The sequence below is a fragment of the Lepisosteus oculatus genome, chromosome 5 (genome assembly GCF_040954835.1).
Source record: "Lepisosteus oculatus isolate fLepOcu1 chromosome 5, fLepOcu1.hap2, whole genome shotgun sequence".
Taxonomy (NCBI): Eukaryota; Metazoa; Chordata; class Actinopteri; order Semionotiformes; family Lepisosteidae; genus Lepisosteus; species Lepisosteus oculatus.
Genome location: NC_090700.1, coordinates 39,764,161 through 39,782,582, shown reverse-complemented (window position 1 = coordinate 39,782,582; position 18,422 = coordinate 39,764,161). Strand labels below are relative to the sequence as shown.

The window sequence follows — 18,422 nt, the reverse complement described above, 5'->3', positions numbered from 1 at the left end:
TTGAGAGAAATATATATTTTTTCCCTGCTTTGTTCTCTTATGACAGTAAACGTAAGGTTTTTTTGTGCTAAAGTCTGGGCTGTGGTCCAAAACTATTCTTGAATCATGCTGGTCTCAGAGAGATGGTGTCTGGACCACCGTGGGGAAAAAAAACACCCTATAATTTTTTTGCCTCTTGTGATAAAAATAAGGAAGAACAGTTGGAAGAAAGCTTACAGTGTAAGAAATCATTACACTATTACCTTGGCTGTAGAATTAAGGAACACGCAGCCCACTGTTTTTTCAATTACCACAGTTTGTGTCATTCTTCAAATCTTGCACCAAGTCATGTCATGTCACAGTCTAGATGCTGTTTAGGCAGGCAGGTTTAATCTCCCTTCCATGGAGAAATTGCAGTCAGTAAGTTACTTAATTAAAAAATATTTAGAACGGAACCAGAGCTCAGTTGGTGCATGGTCTTGCGGCCACAGAGCACGCTGGGGTTTTGCCTCGGCTCATGAGAGTGGTCAAAGCTGAACAGAGTCTGAACAGCGCCACCGCACCTGTCCAAAGTGGACACTGGAGCTCACCCTGTCACATGACTGTGATCATGAGAACCAGGCATTTCACACTTACGAAGTTTGACTGGTATACAGTGTGCCTCTCTTAACGCCATTATACACTCACAACTCGCTGATCTCAGGTGTTTCTCGGAGGTAACTAGGAAACCTGCTTCGAACAACATGGCAAGGCACTGTTGTTCCAGACACTACAACTCCTTGTTCAAGGTAGAGCAGCTACCCCTGAGCGAGAAGGGAAACTATGCAAAACTGCAGTGTTGGGCTGGAGATGGGAAGTTTTGCTTTGCTTCCAGAGATGCCTGGTCAGTACAGAGTCCAAGGTCTCCCAAAAGCGTGAGAACTGTTATAGCACAAGTTGTTTCCGTGCTGAGCCCTTCAGATGCAAATATAATCTGTGCCAAGGCAGCCCATCCAGAACAGCAGTGCTCCATGTTATGGTAAACTGTACTCATTTCTGTGGGAGAGGTGCAAACACAGCAAACGTTTCACCATGCTACACCACCAGAAAAGCAGACACAAATCCAGTAAAGCAGAATGAAATGATGGCAAAGCCGAGAAAGAAGTACAGTAAAGGACAGCGGTGTAAATGGTAATGTATACATGGTAGAAAAAGAAAGGCTGCAAAGATTCCAGGCAGGTTTATCTCCATCTCTACCGTAGCTCGTTCATTGAGAGACCCTTGAGATTTAGGTTAAAAAAAACATAGAATTTACGGTACGCAAAAGGGAGAAGGGCCCCCGGACTCCAGAATAAAGATTCTGCTTAACTGTTCCATAAAATGAGATCTAGTTCATCTTCACATGACTTTCCTCTTAGGGTACAGATGACAGATGAAGATACAGATCATTTTAAAAGCAGTGTCTTTTTTTGTTGAATTCTTCAACCTTCAGAGGTGATTTTCAAGTGTAACCCTCCTGTTGGCTACAGAGTGATACAACTGCGCAATTGAAAGAAGGCAGCGTTACCGTCTTCTCCGTAGTGTAGCTTTCCATTTGGACGTCTCTGCAACGTTTGGAGAAAGATATGTTCCCTGGGCATGGACTATCCTCTTCAAAGCAGAAGGATTGGAAAGTAGTAGCAGACCAGACCTTTTCTTCAGAGAGCTGTGTGATGTTAGTAAAATCTGACACTGGTGACCTCACATGAGAGACAGTTGTGAGTGAGGCCTGAGCTGTGCTTAACATGTAGCACCTGCAGCATCATGGTGGCGCTGGGGCTTCGCTGCTGGATCGGTGTGTCTAAGTGGGCCAAGGTTAATTGCTACCCTTTCGATTCGGACATCTCCCCCCTCCCCTCACAGGATGAATGCCGTGGTGTGTTATTGAAACACAGGACATGGCCGGGTTTTTCCAGAAGCCCGGAGGGTCGCGGGGCCCCGGTCTGTTTTGTACGCACTGTGCAGTGGATCGTGCCGCCGCTCGTGTTTGTTGACGGGTGGCAGGGAGAGGGATGCGGGCAACGCTGCCACGCCCCTACCTGCGGCACGGCCCCAGAGCAGCGTGGGGCGGGGTATTTTCCCGAAGGGACGTGGTTGCAGGCTGTGCTGGGAGCCGTAGTGGTCGAGAAGGCCTTTCTGCTCGTGGAGGTGGGGGCACGGCTGCGCAGGCCTTCTTGATCTGCCCGCTGGCCTCATGCTTGCAGACAGCAGCGGCGCCTGAGCCAGTTTGTCCCCCCAGCTCAGAGTAAGGCGAGGGCCAGGGTTCAGTGGGGGGGTGAATTTCCTGAATAAATGAAAAGCGGTTTGTGCGGGAAGCTCGGGCAGCAGTGGGGAGGGGCAGAGGGAGGGGTGAGGGGGTGTTTTGCAGGCTCCGGAGCAGTCCTGTTTCCCCGGGACCAGGAAACTCCTTGAGAGAATGTGCTGGATGTAAAAGCCGTGCTTGAGGCTGGCTTGGCTGCAGTGGGCTGAGTGATCCATTACTTTGAAAGATGGCACACAGGCATGACAGGGTGAGTTTGGGTCTCTCCTGTGATATACTGCATGTATGTGTAGACGCAGCTTTTGACTGTTCAGCCAGTTCTATTCGCCGATTCTTAGAGTATTACTGTTTGACCAGAAAAAAAGGTCTATTCAGAAGAGGAAATTGTCTTGTTGGAAAAAGTAAAGCTGCTTTTTTATTTGTAGTTTATATAATAGTGTGGCTTAAGAGATCCCTTTGCAGGTAATAACATCTTCCTGGAGGTATGGAATAATTGTAAAACAAAGAAGCTGTCTAGGTAGATTTTAGGAAAAACCTGTGTTTTAAACTAAACAAATATGAAAACATTTTGGTTTGGTTGCTGTTTTTGTATGGAGTTAGGGTTTCTGTTCACGGGCTGGGTTGCCTGGACTTGTGTGCTCGCGGTCTGCTCTGGAAGGGGGCTCCTCTGTCTCCTGTCTCTCCTGCCTGTGTGGTGGAGTGTTCAGGGCCAGCGCTGCCAGATTAAGGCGTCTGTGCTTTATCGCTAAAGAGGCCAGTAGCTGTTAATACATGCCCACATGAAATTACCCGCATCACGAAAGAGAGCTTTTTAGTTGATGATTTTTCTGTTTGTTCTGTATCTATTATTAAATATATGCTGTTCCTGGCAACTTTCTATCAAATAAGAGGTGTTGAAATCTGGAAGCAGAGCTTGGCACCATTCCAGGGAATATAAGCAACACCTTTGCTACAGACGTAGAATCTGGAAGGGGGGTCTTTCGCTCTCCTCCAGGAGAAGAGCACATGCACATGGGGAACAAGCGTCTTCTTTTAGAGCTTCATCCCCCAGGAACCAGCCATCGCACTTTAACTTCTGCTGCCGAACCCCACCGTGGGCCGGGGGCGCTGCCGAACCCCACCGAGGGTGACCTCTGAGTGGATGGAAGCTGTTTCAGGAACAAGCGGTGACTATTTCTGGACCGAAAAGAAGAAGAACACAAGGCCGGTGGTTTTGTGTACTCATCACACGGATGAAGGTTGCCTTACCGATGAAAACTCTGATAAGTTACAAAGAGTCAGGTTCGTTCGTGGTTTCGCTCTCTGTTGGGCACAGTCTCAGAGCACACGTACAGGCTATGCCACCTGAATGACCTTGGTGCGTGCCAGAGGTCAATCAGTACCCTTTTTTAAGATCAAGCACTGTAAATCTCTGACCTTCCCCGATCAAGCACGGAGTCCTCTTCCATTTACAATTGCAGTGACCCCCCCGTGATGCAGCACATCAGCGTGAAGCATCCTGGTGCTTGTTTTTCTGCTTCCAGACTTACTGTACTGATACACTTTCTGGAAAAGCCTTGTTGCACCATATCTTCAGGTTGTGGTGACCTGACGAGTGGCTGAGGCTGATAAAGATGGCTCTGTGTCTCTGCTGCCTCATTTGCTTTGCCTGCATTTCTCCGCCCTCAGCAGGCGCTGATGGCGAACTTCATTCGCATGCTTGACAGGGGAGCGCAGAGGCCAGCCGAGGGAGAGAGAGAGGAGAGGGAACAGGAACACACTGTACTGACGGCCTGGTGTTTTGGATCGAAGTGTATCCTTGCCAGCCTACGTGTTTCCTTCAGTGCCTTACTGTACCCATTGAGCTGCTGAGCTGAGGTGCCAAGCGCACTCACTTTCCAAGCAGAACGGGCTGGCGTCGGCCCTAGACTGCAAACGAATTCAGAAGGATGGAATTAATGCAAATGAATTCATGTCGTCCACGCTTTCCCAAAATGTGGCTTTATCTGTGATCTCAACTTTTTATGTTCGCTCCTAGGTAAAATCGACCCCTCTTTTTGTTAACACTCTTGATGGCCACAGACTTTGATAAATGGAAAATGCTTCCTCTGAAAACCTTGGCCCTGTTAATACAGTAAGTGCTTCATCCAGTCCTGGCTGCTAATTTCTTGAACCAACACAATCGGTGCGCTGGTGTGTGCTCAATGCTGCACACAATCCGGGTGTTGAGGGCTCTTTAACAGGTTTAGTTTATATCAAGCAGTGAGGTCACAAGCTGGGTCAATCCCATACTGTATGTGTCCGGTCAAGTGAAAGGCACAACCCTGGCAAATACCAGCTGAGCAAAAGAATATTTATTAAACAACTACTTTTGAAGTGTTGCGAGAGTGCGAGGCATAGCATCCTCCTGGGGGAATTAACCACGACCTGGACACGGAAAACAGCTTTCTACATCTTTTGGTTGAGAAAAAATGTATGTCGCCACAAATACCTGTGCCCAAGAGCTCCATCTCATTTAATATTCTTAACAATAAAGAGCTTAACAATACACTACACGCTTTCAAATCATCACTCACTCATCGTCATGGTTTTTTAACCTAGTGGTAGATTTAACTTTTATCAGGCTTACTTTATTTTATTCCAGAAGGGCTCCAGTGGACTTCGTTAGCTTTTCCTGATTTTTTCTTACATATTGAGAAGGAACAAGCACCCATTTACAAACAGACCCAACATGATCTTCCCACAGCCCTTCCACATTGTCGGATCCGGGAGAATTTTTGCCTATATTTTTGTTGGTGCTTGTTTTTGTGTTCTTTTGGTGTTGTGTTCCACTTGTGTTATTGGTGCCACTGCTGCTCCAGGTCTCTGTTTGGAATTGTGGATTCACAATTGGATACAGCTGCACTGTAGTGAAATGAACGCTCAAGGAAGCTGTGAATAGCACTGAGGGCACCTAGCCAGTTCTTGGACAAGACAGTGGTTGTTCGCCTAGAACAAAAAAACGGTTACAAACAAGAGGAGGCCAATCAGCTCATCTAACCTATTGGGTAGTAGTTAATTGGTGCGAGGAAAGCTCCCTACCTTTTTTAGGATTTCACATGTCCTACTGACACTCACACTCATTTTATTTACTATTTCAATTGTCTTTCAAATTAAACTCCATTAGAATGACCATTAAAATGATCAATATTTATAGCTAATATTTACAGCGCTGCTAAATTTTAAAACAAAATTAATTTTGGTTTATAAAAAATGCTTTTGTTGGAGCTTTTCCCAAATTCTGTGTCCACTTGATATTGCGATGACACACTCATGCAGGCATGTCAGAAACCATGAACCATGCACTTCATGCACGCACTCATCTCCTCGTGTACACACTTCACTTCACACACGCACATGCACGCACTCCTCGTGCACACATTTCACACACACAGATGCACACTCTCCTCGTGCACACACTTTACACACGCACATGCACGCACTCCTCGTGAACACACTTCACACACGCACATGCACGCAGTCCTCGTGCACACACTTCACACACGCACATGCACGCACTCCTCGTGAACACACTTCACACACGCACATGCACGCACTCCTCGTGAACACACTTCACTTCACACACGCACATGCATGCACTCCTCGTGCACACATTTCACACACACAGATGCACGCTCTCCTTGTGCACACACTTTACACACGCACATACACGCACTCCTCGTGCACACACGCACATGCACGTACTCCTTGTGCACACACTTCACACATGCACGTGCGCACACTCCTCGTGGACACAATTCACTTTGCACATGCACGCACTCCTCGTGCACACACTTCACACACGCACATGCATGCACTCCTTGTGCACGCACTTCACACACGCACATGCACGCACTCCTCGTGCACACACCCTCTGTTTTTGTTCCCCAAAACTACTGCTGCCTTATGTTTTATCTGTAGATTTTTTGCTGACTTGCATTTGGCAGTAAATACAGTTACCTACAGTCTCTTCTCCGTCCTCTCTGACCCCTCCACCCCCAACTTTCATGCAGAGCTTGCTCTCCTTGAGGAAATTAAGTGGCAGAATTCCAGACTGTCTCCTGTGCAGGAATCTGAGATGTACCTTCAGACAGATGGAACAGTTAATGCTGGCAGATTCCAGCGGACTAGGTGCAGTCTCTTTGCTAATTTTGTGGCAGAGATGTTTTTTAGTGTGTGAATAACAAGAAATCAATACAGTAGATAAAGGTAAAACATTCCCCTAGTTTTGGGAGGGTTGATAATGTTTATTTGTTAATGTGTGATTATTATGTGTTATATTGTTAAGTTAAATCAATAGCACTTTTATGCAAAAAAATATATATTAAAAAATAGGCAAAACCCTGCTTGTGAGCTGTAAATAAGTGCTTCAAGACTGCACAGTTAATTGGGAGTGGCGTTCTTTGTCCTACAGCTAAGTGCTTTATTGTCTAATGACCTGCAATCCTGCTTAGATCCACAGATTATAATTTCACCTGCTGCACAGAACCTTTCCATTTACGCTGCAGATATTGTTGTGACCTTTGGTGGCCAGTTTCCTCCCTCACAGGGCAGCTTTAAAGGCTGTTGAGACAACAGGATATTTTTATTTATTAAGTGTGGTTATATCGGCACAGCCGAAAGTATATTAGGCTTGTGTTAGTGATACAGTCCATTTATATAATCTTCCCTTATTTGTCTTGAGAAATGTACACATGAAATTAGGAATGTTCTGCAAACGAGAGCAACAGAACTGCTGAAGAAGACTTTTAATTCTCCTTCATGTGGCTGTCCATCGTCCATGCACAAATAGGCCTTCCCTATTCCGAAACACCAGAGGGGTCCGGTGTCTGAGTCTGAGGGCAGAGGGACACAGAGGGAGTGAGTGCACTCGCTCCATATCACAGCACCTGTGTGGCAAGCAGCAGGGCCATCCTTGGTCTTGAATCGCGCTGCAGTGGGCAGGCAGGGTGGACACGAGGCTGGGGGGTGGAGAGGTCCCCAGCTCTCTCTCCCTCTCTCTCGCTGTGGTCAGCGGGCAGCCTGATCTGCGTGCCGAAGCCTTTAAGGGGCTCCCGGTTAATCCTCCGGCTGTGCTCCCGGCTTGCCGAGGTTCCCCGGGGGCCCCGGAGGTATTTTTAGCTCCCTCCCATGACGCAGAACTTTGTTTGTTGTGTTGCCTTTTCCCTCTAAAGGTTAGAGTTGCATAAGCCCTTTGAACAGTAATCGGCTTGTGTCGGCCGGGTAATATTTTGATATTTTTAGCGCGCACTGATAAGCGGCTGTGTGTGGCCAAGGCCCAGTAAAACCGATAACTCCGGATACACTATAATCCCCGGCCCCCCTCCCCTGCTTGGTTTTCCTGCACCGCGCGGCTCGGGCTGCGTCAGCGGACAGGAGGGAGTCTTCCCTCGAAAGGGTGAGGAAGAGGAGGTTTTCTCTTGGTTTGCTTCGCACAACCCAGACCTGAAATAGGATAATAAACAGGGGTTGGATAGATGAGTTTTCAGATCTCACCATTAAGTCATGATCCCCGGGTTGTGTTGAAATCAGAGCTGTCAGCCACACAGAGAAAATCAGGGAAACAGTGATCTGTGGTCTACAGCTAAGGTACAGTATGCCAAAGACTGGAATATTCTGAACATTTAGCTAAATTCAAATGCATATTTTTTGCAACACACTGGGAGATATTGTTTTCTATTTCTTCCAGTCCTTATAGAGATTAATATCAAACAGACCCAGCAATGTGGGGTGTCTGAGACTTAAAACTTAAAAGAGAGTTTTCTGAAACAGCATCAGTGCTGTATGAATTGTACTTCCCTTTTACTCTCTCAGTTCTGCCCAGTGAGCTACTGTAGCCCCAGTACAGTCTTGCCTGTACCACTCATTCCTATGCCTAAAATACAAACCTTTAAATATGACCCTAAGCTCTAGCTAACTAGCTTTGGATAAATGGACCCCTTTCCCCTGTTCCCCAGTGATTTATTTGGTCTTTCACAGGAAAGCACGTTTAAAGATGTGTGATGATCCATCCCAAGAGGCACTATAACAATCCTTTGTTGTAAATGTACTGGTTGAAAGTGGAGGAATTTGAATCTTTTTTTTTGCATAAAACATCCTTTACAGCTATATTCATTTGTACATTTAAGTTGTTCTTTCTGCGGAGATCAGTGGGCTGCGATGAGATGTGTTCAGTTCCCTGCGAAGCAGAATGCTCAAGAGTCGAAATGCAGTTCGACTGAGAGGGTGTTAAGGATCAGACCTAGAAACAGAACAAACTGAGCTGCTGTCACTTCATCTCTCTTTCTGTCAAGTCTGAGTTTAACCAACAAAAATAAAGTCTGGTTTATAAGGCAGTTTTTTGAATAGGTAAGCAAATTGTCATCTAATAAGTTTTTGAACCAACATGTAAGGAGAGGGCTTTTTTGGTTAAGAGGGTCCATCTCATGGGAGACTAGCTTTTCTGTTACGCTTTAAGAGCATACATTTGCTTGACCTTGGCTGAGCTGCACATCTGTTTTTACATGGAAAAAAACATAACCCCTCAATAAATCTTCTTCTGTTTTCTCTCCCCTTTCTCGTCTGTGTGTGTTTATTTCGTCTCTTTCCCAGCAAATCCAGTTTGCCGAGGAGAAGCAGGAGTTCAGCCGGTTTCCCACCAAGGCCGGCCGGCGATCCCTGTCCCGATCCATCTCGCAGTCGTCCACCGACAGCTACAGCTCAGGTGCTCCGAACCACCCCCGTCCAGACGCAGCACAGCACACACAGGCACACACACAATCGGCCACCCTGGCTGGAATCAGTCTGGGAGCTTTCCAGGAAGGTTACGTCTGTCCCGCGGAGTTCCCACAGGCTTGGCGTCACGTGTGAACTGATCTGCCTGCTCTCTGAGGGCTGCAGGGGCACCTCCTCTCCCTGCCACTTTCACCCTGAGCTCCAGTTTGCTTCCTGTGCTCGACTGAGAGCTTAAGAGATCTTTCAGTCCTTTTTTGCTTGCCATGTTTTACAGACTGAAAAGAATTCATGTACTGTAGTTGTAGGTTTTTTCAATTTAATTTGTTTCTGTTGTTACATTGCACATGAGTTAAACACCTCAAAAATACTGCCTTGTGGGTAGTGCTAGACATGGCCCTAGACGGAGCACATCCCACCTGTAATCCATTGTTCACCCCACATACCTCGTTTTCATTCCGCACAGAAGAACACAACACCATGAATTTGAAAAGTGTTCTGTAACTCATTTAGGTTGCTACAGTAGTTGAAGGATCTACACTGACAGTTTCAATTTCTTTTGGATATTAGATTATTCTAGAGGTTTTTGCTTTGTTTTTCAAGGAGCTATGGTTTCCACTTAGTAGAAAGGATTCACTGACATGGCTTATTTCTTTCTGGCATTCCCTGGCCCGTCTTGTCATTAAGCAGTATTAACTTATGTTCCTTCAAAGCCTATCATTATGGCACATCTCTACACATTCAAAACCAGAAACAAAAAGAAAGAAGTAAACAGGTAATTACTACGAAAGACAATGCATGATTCTATAAGTATTTAAACATTTAAAACCTATAATAACCTTAATACTTAATTCTGGTTGGTATTCCTGCTGTGATTATGTTTGACACTGCATCATAGCTGCAGGTTGTGTTGCTCACACACTCCGTGACTGGGGGACAGGGGGACAGGGTGAAAGGGGGGTGTTTAGCGGTGAAGTCTGTGCTGCCGTCAGGGGACTGACCCCATCGTGCTCTCTGACCTCTGCCCCCAGCCGCTTCCTACACAGATAGCTCCGATGATGAGACCTCCCCCAGAGACAAAGTGCAGACCAACTCCAAAGGCAGCAGTGACTTCTGTGTGAAGAACATCAAGCAGTCCGAGTTTGGCCGCCGGGAGATCGAGATCGCAGAGCAAGGTGAGTGGGGGCTCCGGCTGCTGCCTTTTGATAGAGTGGTGCCTGCTGGGACAGCAATGAAACACGCAACAGGACCACAGACTGCAGCCTCCTCTTCACTCATGGTTCACCAGTTAGAGTGGGTCCATCGTACTGTGAGAGAACCAGCGCCAAAATGAGTGGATTGAAGAAGCAAAAAATGAAAAGTGAATGCAGAGTGTTCAACAAAGAATGGACTGCAAAATACTTTTTGGTTGGAACAAAAGCTATTTGTTTAATTTGTAAGGAAAGTCAGTTTATCACGCAGAGCAGTTACCCGTTGGGTCGAGGTAATCGGTGAAGACTTGGCTTGTGAGATGAACGTCAAGTTTCATTCAATTTTTATTTTATTTTTTTCTCTCAGGTTATCGTTAACCTTGAACTAATAAGCCTATGTTGGATTCTAAATGTATATAGGGCATAGGCTAACAGCAGCCTGAAGTGGCCCACTATACAGTTTCAAAATTTGATGTGGCCCTTGGATCAAAAAAGTTTACCCACCCCTGCCCTACAAGCTGGGACTGGGAGGTGAGATGCTTTAGTGGGTGAGGTGTAGGACTTGTCACTCTCAGGTCCTCAGCCACCAAGTTTCATTTGTTACCGAAACTCCTCGAGCTGGGTAATTCACACAACACACCACACTGCCTTGTATGCATAGGTCACGTGGGAGAAATGTATCTTCTGAATAACTAATTGGTGCTATTGTGACCAATAGTAATATTTTTATTTTTACAAAAGAATGTTTTGTGTCATTAACCCATTGCTTTCTGAGATAGGCTCTGGCCCCCCCGCGACCTTGAATTGGTTGAGGCTGGTAGAACATGCAGGGATGTTTTGGGGAGATTAGCACGTGCCTTAGAAAGCTGAAATTTGATCCCTTGTATTTTCAAAAAATCAGTCTCAGTGCCTTGCAAGTGATTAGGTTACAGTCACCTCACACCCTCCGTTTATTGTAGAATAGTTAGAATCCGTAGCGAAACCTGACACTCGGCCCAGGCTGTGCGCTCAGCCCAGATATCAGACAGGCTCATGTTCCACAGGGATGTGAGGTTCTCTCCCACAGACCTTATTGCTGTGCTCATCAGGTTGATTATTCACCAGCGCGCACACACTCACACTTTGAAATGCTGCCCACGGATCCCTCCGCCAGGTGCTCTTGTTCCTGTGTCCAGAACGGGGGTGGCGCGTTCGGTTTCACTCAGCAGGTCCTGTACAGCCGTGTTCCTGGGCGTTCTTGTGCTGGACAGATTGTTCTGTGCACTGACCTTTCTCTCTGAGCAAATGGCCAAGAGCGGTGAGGAGGATTATCGCGGAGTTGGCAGGCCGTGACTCGACACCGCTGACGGCCCTGTGCCCCAGTGCGTGCAGACGACTGCAGATGACTCCTGGGTAACTCCAGCCAGGCCAGACTGCCCGAAATCGAGTCCTCGGGCAGTTCTGTTTTGTCCCTGTTTATTTTGCGCCCACCCACTTTAAGATCAGACTGCCCAGTTGTTTTCTGATTCTGCTGTAAGGCTACAGCTGTTGAGCTGCGCAGGTGAGAAGGGGGACTGGCGGGCGGCCTCCTCTTCCGGCCCTCTGTGGGGGTCCATGTTTCCACCTCAGGAGCCCTGAAGCACAGTGCAGCACCTACGGGGGAGCCCCCCTGCAGCCGCACCCCCACTGCCACCCTGCATCCCCGCAGTCAGGGAATCACTGGAAATAATATGAGGACAGGCCAGCACCCTGTGGTCCAGGGTATGTTCCAGACAAATCTGTTTCCGCACTGTGAGAAACCCAGATTTGAGTCATCATCCAGCAAGAGCACTGAACATGAACACAAAACATTTATTGAGGAAGATGGTCGAACTGGGAGAATGACGTTCATTCTAGGACACATTGCAAGCTCCACAACATGTTACAGGAGAAACACCAGCAGTATTCAGCCAGTTGGGCAATTTGCATAATCTGGATCTGACTGGGGCTTGAATTGGTGGCTTTACTGCTTAATCTCTGATATCTCTGAGTTCTCATCTACTTAATGTAGTTAATAATGTACTTATTTCTTCATTTCAGTGGCAACACATACCAGTTTTTAACAATTATTGCATTAAACAGACCCATAAACCATGCCAGTGGGCTTTTTAGTCATGCTCCATCAATTGGATGATTGTGCATTTTTTGGACATTCGTCAAGCTCGGCATCTTCTCCTTCCTGGACTGAACCAAACTGCTGTGTAGCAGTAGTCTTATAGTAGGGAGAGATCAGGGAAGTGAAGAAGTGTGTGTGACGTATGGAGAAGTGTGGACACTGACCTCAGTTTTCTTTCCTGCAGACATGTCGGCCCTTGTCTCCCTGAGGAAGAGAGCCCAGGGCGAGAAACCACTGGCTGGGGCCAAGATTGTGGGCTGCACTCACATCACCGCCCAGACAGCGGTAAGAGATAGACCAGAGTCTCTGCCAGCTGAGGGGCAGAAGCACTTTAATTTAGATGTCAAAATGGCGAGTGCCAGTGCTTTCCTGATGTCTGTGACTGACTGATCCCACCCAGCACAGCTGCTACTGCATGAATAGCCAGCTTCGTCCTGACCACCGAGCCAGTACCTGGAGGTCAGGATCTGGTTCTTCACGGTTCAGAACCGTTTCCCGTGTTCAGTCCTCCATACTGTTCAACAGTTCTCTCCGTGTGCCTTTTCACACGTGACTTCTGTGTTCACAACCGCTGCAGAGAGTTTTTACTGTAAACCTTGAAATACGAAAATATACTGCATGTGTCTTATTTTATCGCCTGGTGTAGATGATAGAAAGGTTTAGTGAAAAAGCTAATGAATTGCTGGCTGTTGATGTGCAAACGAGAAAGTTTTCAGAAGCTGCTTTCCCTCTGGAGCTGAAGTTGCTGGGATTGGTGGTGTTCAAGGGTCAATGGTTTTAGGCTGAATGATGGAGCAAATAGAGTTCAAGTATCAAAGGGGGCTTTAGCCCTGTATTCTAATTTTATTTTACACCATGACAGAAGAATTGGAATTTAATTGAGAGCCAACGGTTGTGGCAGTAAAATATTTTTTCCTCCTCTGTTTATGTTTGTTTGGCTAACGACGGGAAGGGCTCTCTCTCACAGAGTAACCAGTGTGGAAGTTAAAAACCCCTCATGCTCACTCTTAATTAAAAGACAAAATGCTTCTGTGGCTTCATAGAAGAACTCAGGCACTGCCCACACTGCCCACACAGCATGAGGTCTGGCTTTCAAAGCTGCTTAAACTGAGAAGTAATTAACTACAGGGCTTACTTATTACATAGCTGTTCGCTCTCCTCAGGGGCTTGCTTATTAAACCGTGGGGTAACTTGGAGAGTGTTCTTATGCAAGCAGTTACTGTTTCTTAATAACATTCTGCATCCCACCCTGCCCAGGACTATGGCCCCTTTGCTCGCTGATCGGACACTGCTGTTCAGCTCTCATGGTGTAGGGAGGCGCACAAGCACAGAGAAGATGTGCGTGTGCTCTTTCTACCTGCTCGAATAAAGCAGGAAAAGAAGACACACCTTGATCAAACACAGTCTCTCCTGAAACAAAGCTCACAAGCTCATTGAAAGCAGTATGCACCACAGTTCCTTACTTGTTCTCTCCTTATATCAAAACACAGATTAGTTTTTCATATGCCTAGTCACATGAGAATCCCACTTGTATGTGCATTTCTCTTCTGTCCCAGGCTTTAGGTAGGAGTTCTAAATCTTTTGCTGGTTTTCCACCAAGAGCACCACAGCTGATACTGTATAAAGGCTGTTTGGATATTCATAGGATTGAAATGTCTTGAGCATCAGAAATGCATTTATAGTGCTGGTATAATGGACAACCAAGTTCATTGTTAGTACGTACAGGTGACGATCATAGACGGTGTTGACTACTTCCAGTCTGGTCCAGGTGGCTCTGAAGGTAGGGCTCTGATTCAGATGGATGGCACTGAACAGCAGTTGTCATCCTGTCAAGCAGGTCGTTATATTAGTAGAAGTTCTAGGTAGAAACTTTAAAACCTGTGTTCCTGCAGGTCCTGATAGAAACGCTGGTGGCCCTGGGAGCTCAGTGTCGCTGGACTGCCTGTAATATCTACTCCACGCAGAATGAGGTGGCAGCAGCACTTTCAGAGGCTGGTAAGAGTGGGAGATTCGGTCCAGAGTGAGAGACTCCATTTAAACGAAATCACTATTGGATTTTTGACTATGTATTTTATCATCTACACTACCGTTTGAGTAAAGATGTTTGCATATTCTGAGATCTGTATCAACTTTGGAAATCATTGCAACACTCTTTGGTTTTATTTATCTCATAAATATGATTTTTGAAGAAGACCCAGAGGAAATGGGAGAATCTTGTCCTGCCTTTTTTTGTGAGTGTAACAGTTTACTTGCCTCTTGTCACATGGAGTCGCAGCTTTGTGTGACCTTTGCCAGGAAGCGTCGGCATTGAAAATTGATTGTTCCTCTAAATTTAGCTTCTACAAGGCAGTTAAGGGATAAAAGCTTCTTTTTCAGTGTGTCATAGCACACATGAAATAGATTTGAAGTCAGCTTTTAAAAATCTTTTTCTACGTGCAGATTTAAATAAACTTTTTGCTTGACAGCTTGGGTCATCTGCATGTTGTATTTCTAGGTTGGGTGACTTTAAAGTGATCAAATATTCAGGTATTTCAATAATTGAGTGGTTAGCCACTGTCTTATGCTCCCAGAAACCCAGACAGAGCAGGTCTTTAAAGACGCAGATCATGGTTTATGGGAAGAAGCCAGGAACAGCAGTTCTTGTTCAGGCTTTGCGGATGCTGTTTTTTTCCCCTTCTTTTTTGCAGTGCTTCGTTTTCAAGTTTAAGAAATTGATGATTGAAACAATTGAAATTGAAGTGGTGGAAAGGCATTTCAAAGTGAGATCAGGAGGCACTTTACATGAAGGATTGTGGAGATCTGCAACAAGCTACCCAGCCATGTTATGGAGGCCAATGTCTTGGCTATTTTTCAAGAAACATCTGGATCAGATCCTCCGATCATGTACTGGTTGTGTGTGGCACACACTGTGTTCCCTGGAAGCCAGGAATGTTCATGAATCCTGCTTCTTTCTTGATTTAATGGGTTTTATTCCACCAGCACACTGTGATAGCTTTTTATAACATGAGAAGTGACTCACCCTCATTATTCTAAGAGGCCATTAGAAACAAAAAATAATGTGCTGGAGTAGTTCTGAGAGCTCTTAATGTAAATGCAAATATCAGAAGCAGTCTCTTTCAGCTCTGGCAGTGTGTTAGAGGTACGACACATTAAATCTCCAGCAAATCTCCCTGCTTGTTATTTATCGTTGCACAGAATTTCACTTTCAAAACATTTCATTTCCTTGTGAGGTTTGTTTGCAAAGCTTGGCTTGGAATGCATACGCTTTGAAGTTAAATCTCTCTTGATATATTTTCTAATAAAAAAGAAAGATGGAAAAAAGTTACACTGTGTATACAATTGTTGCCTTTCCTGGCAGATAACAAAATCCCTCCCAGGCGAAATGCTTTTTAAAGTGGTGAGAGAACTGCTTTAGTTCTGAGCAGATAGACAGAAATGTAATGAAGCTACTTGCACACCTAATGTAATGTATGCTAAAATATTACTAATATATTCTGTGCGTGGTAGAGATCTTTATCCAAGGTGACCTACAGTAACAAAGGTTTATTTAAAAAGTTTCACAAGTAATAGTTAAGAAAACTGGATCTTTAAAAAGCACATACTGATATTATAAATATATCTACAAAAAGGTTATACTGCAGCTTACAAAGATAATGTAGCAACTTGCAAGAATACTAAAATCTATAAAGTACTCTCATAACAGATAATGTAATATTACAAAGATGCAATAGTTTAGTCAGTAGATTAACAAAATATCAACATCTTGATGAGCTATGTCTATGGACTTAACAGTTTAATCTTCAGGAAGCCTGAACTTTTGCTTGTGATTGCCAGAAGTGGGCCTGGAGGTGTCCTTCGGTACAGATTTGTAAAGATTGATAAGCAGGATTGAGGTTGAGGAATAATTAACTTCATTAGTTTTAAGAAGTTTTAATTCTCAAGGCTACGAACAAGAGAGCATGTGGTCTCTTACACTAGTCTGTAATTGATCTTGTTCAGCTTGTTCCAGACACTCACAGCCATTTGTGCAAAGAAGAAATGAGACAAATGCACTTGGCTCTGGTTTCCACGTGTCTTAAGATTCAGGTTCCACTAGGATGTCTTTGTCCAGGCCCTAGAAGATACTGAATACCTGAATCAGGCCGTCTTGTAGCCTTCTCTGTTCAGGACTAAAGAAATCCTTTTCCTGCGCAGGGGTCTCTGTGTTTGCCTGGAAGGGGGAATCAGAAGATGACTTCTGGTGGTGCATAGACCGCTGTGTGAACATGGAGGGATGGCAGGCCAACATGGTAAACACCTTCTATCCATTTTATATTTTATAAATGCTCTACATTTTAATATTTAATTGGAATACATTCAGGAACATGTTCCAATGATAGCTGTAACTTTATAAAACCTGCTTACTAAAAACAGTGTTAATAGCTTATATTTTGTAATCAGTAGGAATATTTCTAACAATGCAAATGCTAAATTTCCTTTAAATTTAGTTTTCAAAGTAGCTATAATGTCATTCTGCAGCCACTTTTGCGGATAAGAGTCAGAGTTCAGCTGCTGTTTGGAAAATGGATCAAACTTCTCAGAGGGGCAAGAGAACTCTGAAACTCTCCGGGACAGTTCCTCTGCCCTTAGCTGGACCAGTCTATACAAACCCTAAAGTCAGCTGCAGTGAATGAGGCCCTTCAGTTACATCATTCCTCTTCTGACACTCGAGTGTGCCTGTGCAGTGAACAGCAGAACCTGTTCCTCCTGCTCAGTGCACTCGCAGGCCTTGCTTTTCAGGGTAGTGCACTTTGAAGTAACCTCTGGTCCCTCATAAAATTACTACATTCATTTTGCATGTTTACCACACTTTGGTTCTTACACCTTTGCCATGATTTTTCTTTCCCACACTCCTCTGCTGCAGCAGACTTTCCCGAGGTGTGTCTCCGCCATGCTCTGTTCCAGGACAGGACCCTGAGGCCTAAGTGGAAGGAGGAACAGGAACCGGACAGTTTTTGACTGAAATTGGTCTTTTCTGTCTTTGTTCCTGCCATCAGATCCTAGACGACGGCGGGGACCTGACTCACTGGGTATACAAGAAATATCCCAACGTCTTCAAGAAGATCCGGGGGATTGTGGAGGAGAGCGTCACTGGGGTGCACAGGTGAGGCAGCCAGCCGGGTGCAGGCAAGAACGTCAGCTTCCCAAGCAACAGCTGAGCCAGCGTCCCCGTTTGAGAGTAGGATTCCCAGTTGGCTTAGGTGTCAGGTATGAGAGTGGGGCTCCCAGGTCTCTCTGGTGTCAGGTGTGAGAGTGGTGGTCCCAGGTTTCTCGGGTGTCAGGTTCGAGACAGGCTCATGCGAGTGGCTCACTGCGCCTGGAGTCTCGAGTCACAGCAGAACACTCTTGGCCACCAGGGATAGTGTTGGGATTAGTGTACCAGAGATTTCCCTGCCAGCTCCCAGGTGCCTGCAGGCTTGATGTGATCGGGGGTCATGCTGCTTGTGCGGTAGGTTGGTGTATACCCTCCTGCCGTGTGCTGCAGGGCTTCCATCTTGTCAGTATATGAATGGCGTTGATGGGCAGATCAGGTGAGCATGTTGGCTCATCCTCATCCTCCCCAACCAACACAGGACTCACTGCTGTGGCAAGACAAAATCAATTTAGTCTGAATTTAGTGCTTTTGCCACAGTTTACAAAGGTGCTTCTGAATAGCTTGGAAAGAAGGCAGATTTGAGGTCTTGGTTTGTTGAGTTTTATTTGCAGGTTTTGCCTAGAAATTTAAAGATTTGAAAAAAAAAGTAATTGCATGCTTATACATTCCTGTCTGTTGTGCCACTCACCTGTTGCATCTCTTCAGGCTGTATCAGCTGTCCAAGGCTGGCAAGCTGTGTGTCCCGGCCATGAATGTGAATGATTCCGTTACCAAGCAGAAGTTTGACAACCTCTACTGCTGCAGGGAGTCCATTCTGGATGGGTGAGTGCCAGCTCTCCTTCCAATTACAGAGCGCTTTTATTCTGAAAACAAAAATGAGATTTTTATCACACAAAGTGAAGTGGAGTGTGGGCTAGGGTATATATACACCACTCTTTTCTGTCTGTTCATGTCATCAGATGGAAAGATGCATGATGG

General features: G+C 45.6%; 1 protein-coding gene and 1 long non-coding RNA gene across 5 annotated transcripts in view; one reads left to right on the top strand and one right to left on the bottom strand.

The window, feature by feature from the left end:
• The window catches only part of ahcyl1 (adenosylhomocysteinase-like 1), a 39,693-nt gene that overhangs the window by 8,474 nt on the left and 12,797 nt on the right, over positions 1-18,422 (top strand). Inside the window, exons 1-8 of one of the 4 annotated variants that reach the window (XM_015342557.2) lie at positions 2,369-2,507; positions 8,867-8,978; positions 10,018-10,161; positions 12,495-12,595; positions 14,203-14,305; positions 16,505-16,599; positions 17,347-17,453; positions 18,150-18,266. In XM_015342557.2, the coding sequence (XP_015198043.1) occupies positions 2,487-2,507; positions 8,867-8,978; positions 10,018-10,161; positions 12,495-12,595; positions 14,203-14,305; positions 16,505-16,599; positions 17,347-17,453; positions 18,150-18,266 (800 nt within the window). In that variant the 5' untranslated portion in view covers positions 2,369-2,486. Of the gene's footprint in view, positions 1-2,368; positions 2,508-4,313; positions 4,371-8,866; positions 8,979-10,017; positions 10,162-12,494; positions 12,596-14,202; positions 14,306-16,504; positions 16,600-17,346; positions 17,454-18,149; positions 18,267-18,422 lie in introns of those variants that run through there. The other 3 variants (XM_015342556.2, XM_015342555.2, XM_006628569.3) reach the window with 3 other exon arrangements.
• Positions 9,289-11,515, bottom strand: LOC138239214 (uncharacterized). The gene is made up of 2 exons (XR_011189686.1): positions 11,296-11,515; positions 9,289-10,293 (listed from the first exon to the last, which is right to left on the bottom strand). It is a non-coding gene; the product is annotated as an uncharacterized lncRNA (long non-coding RNA).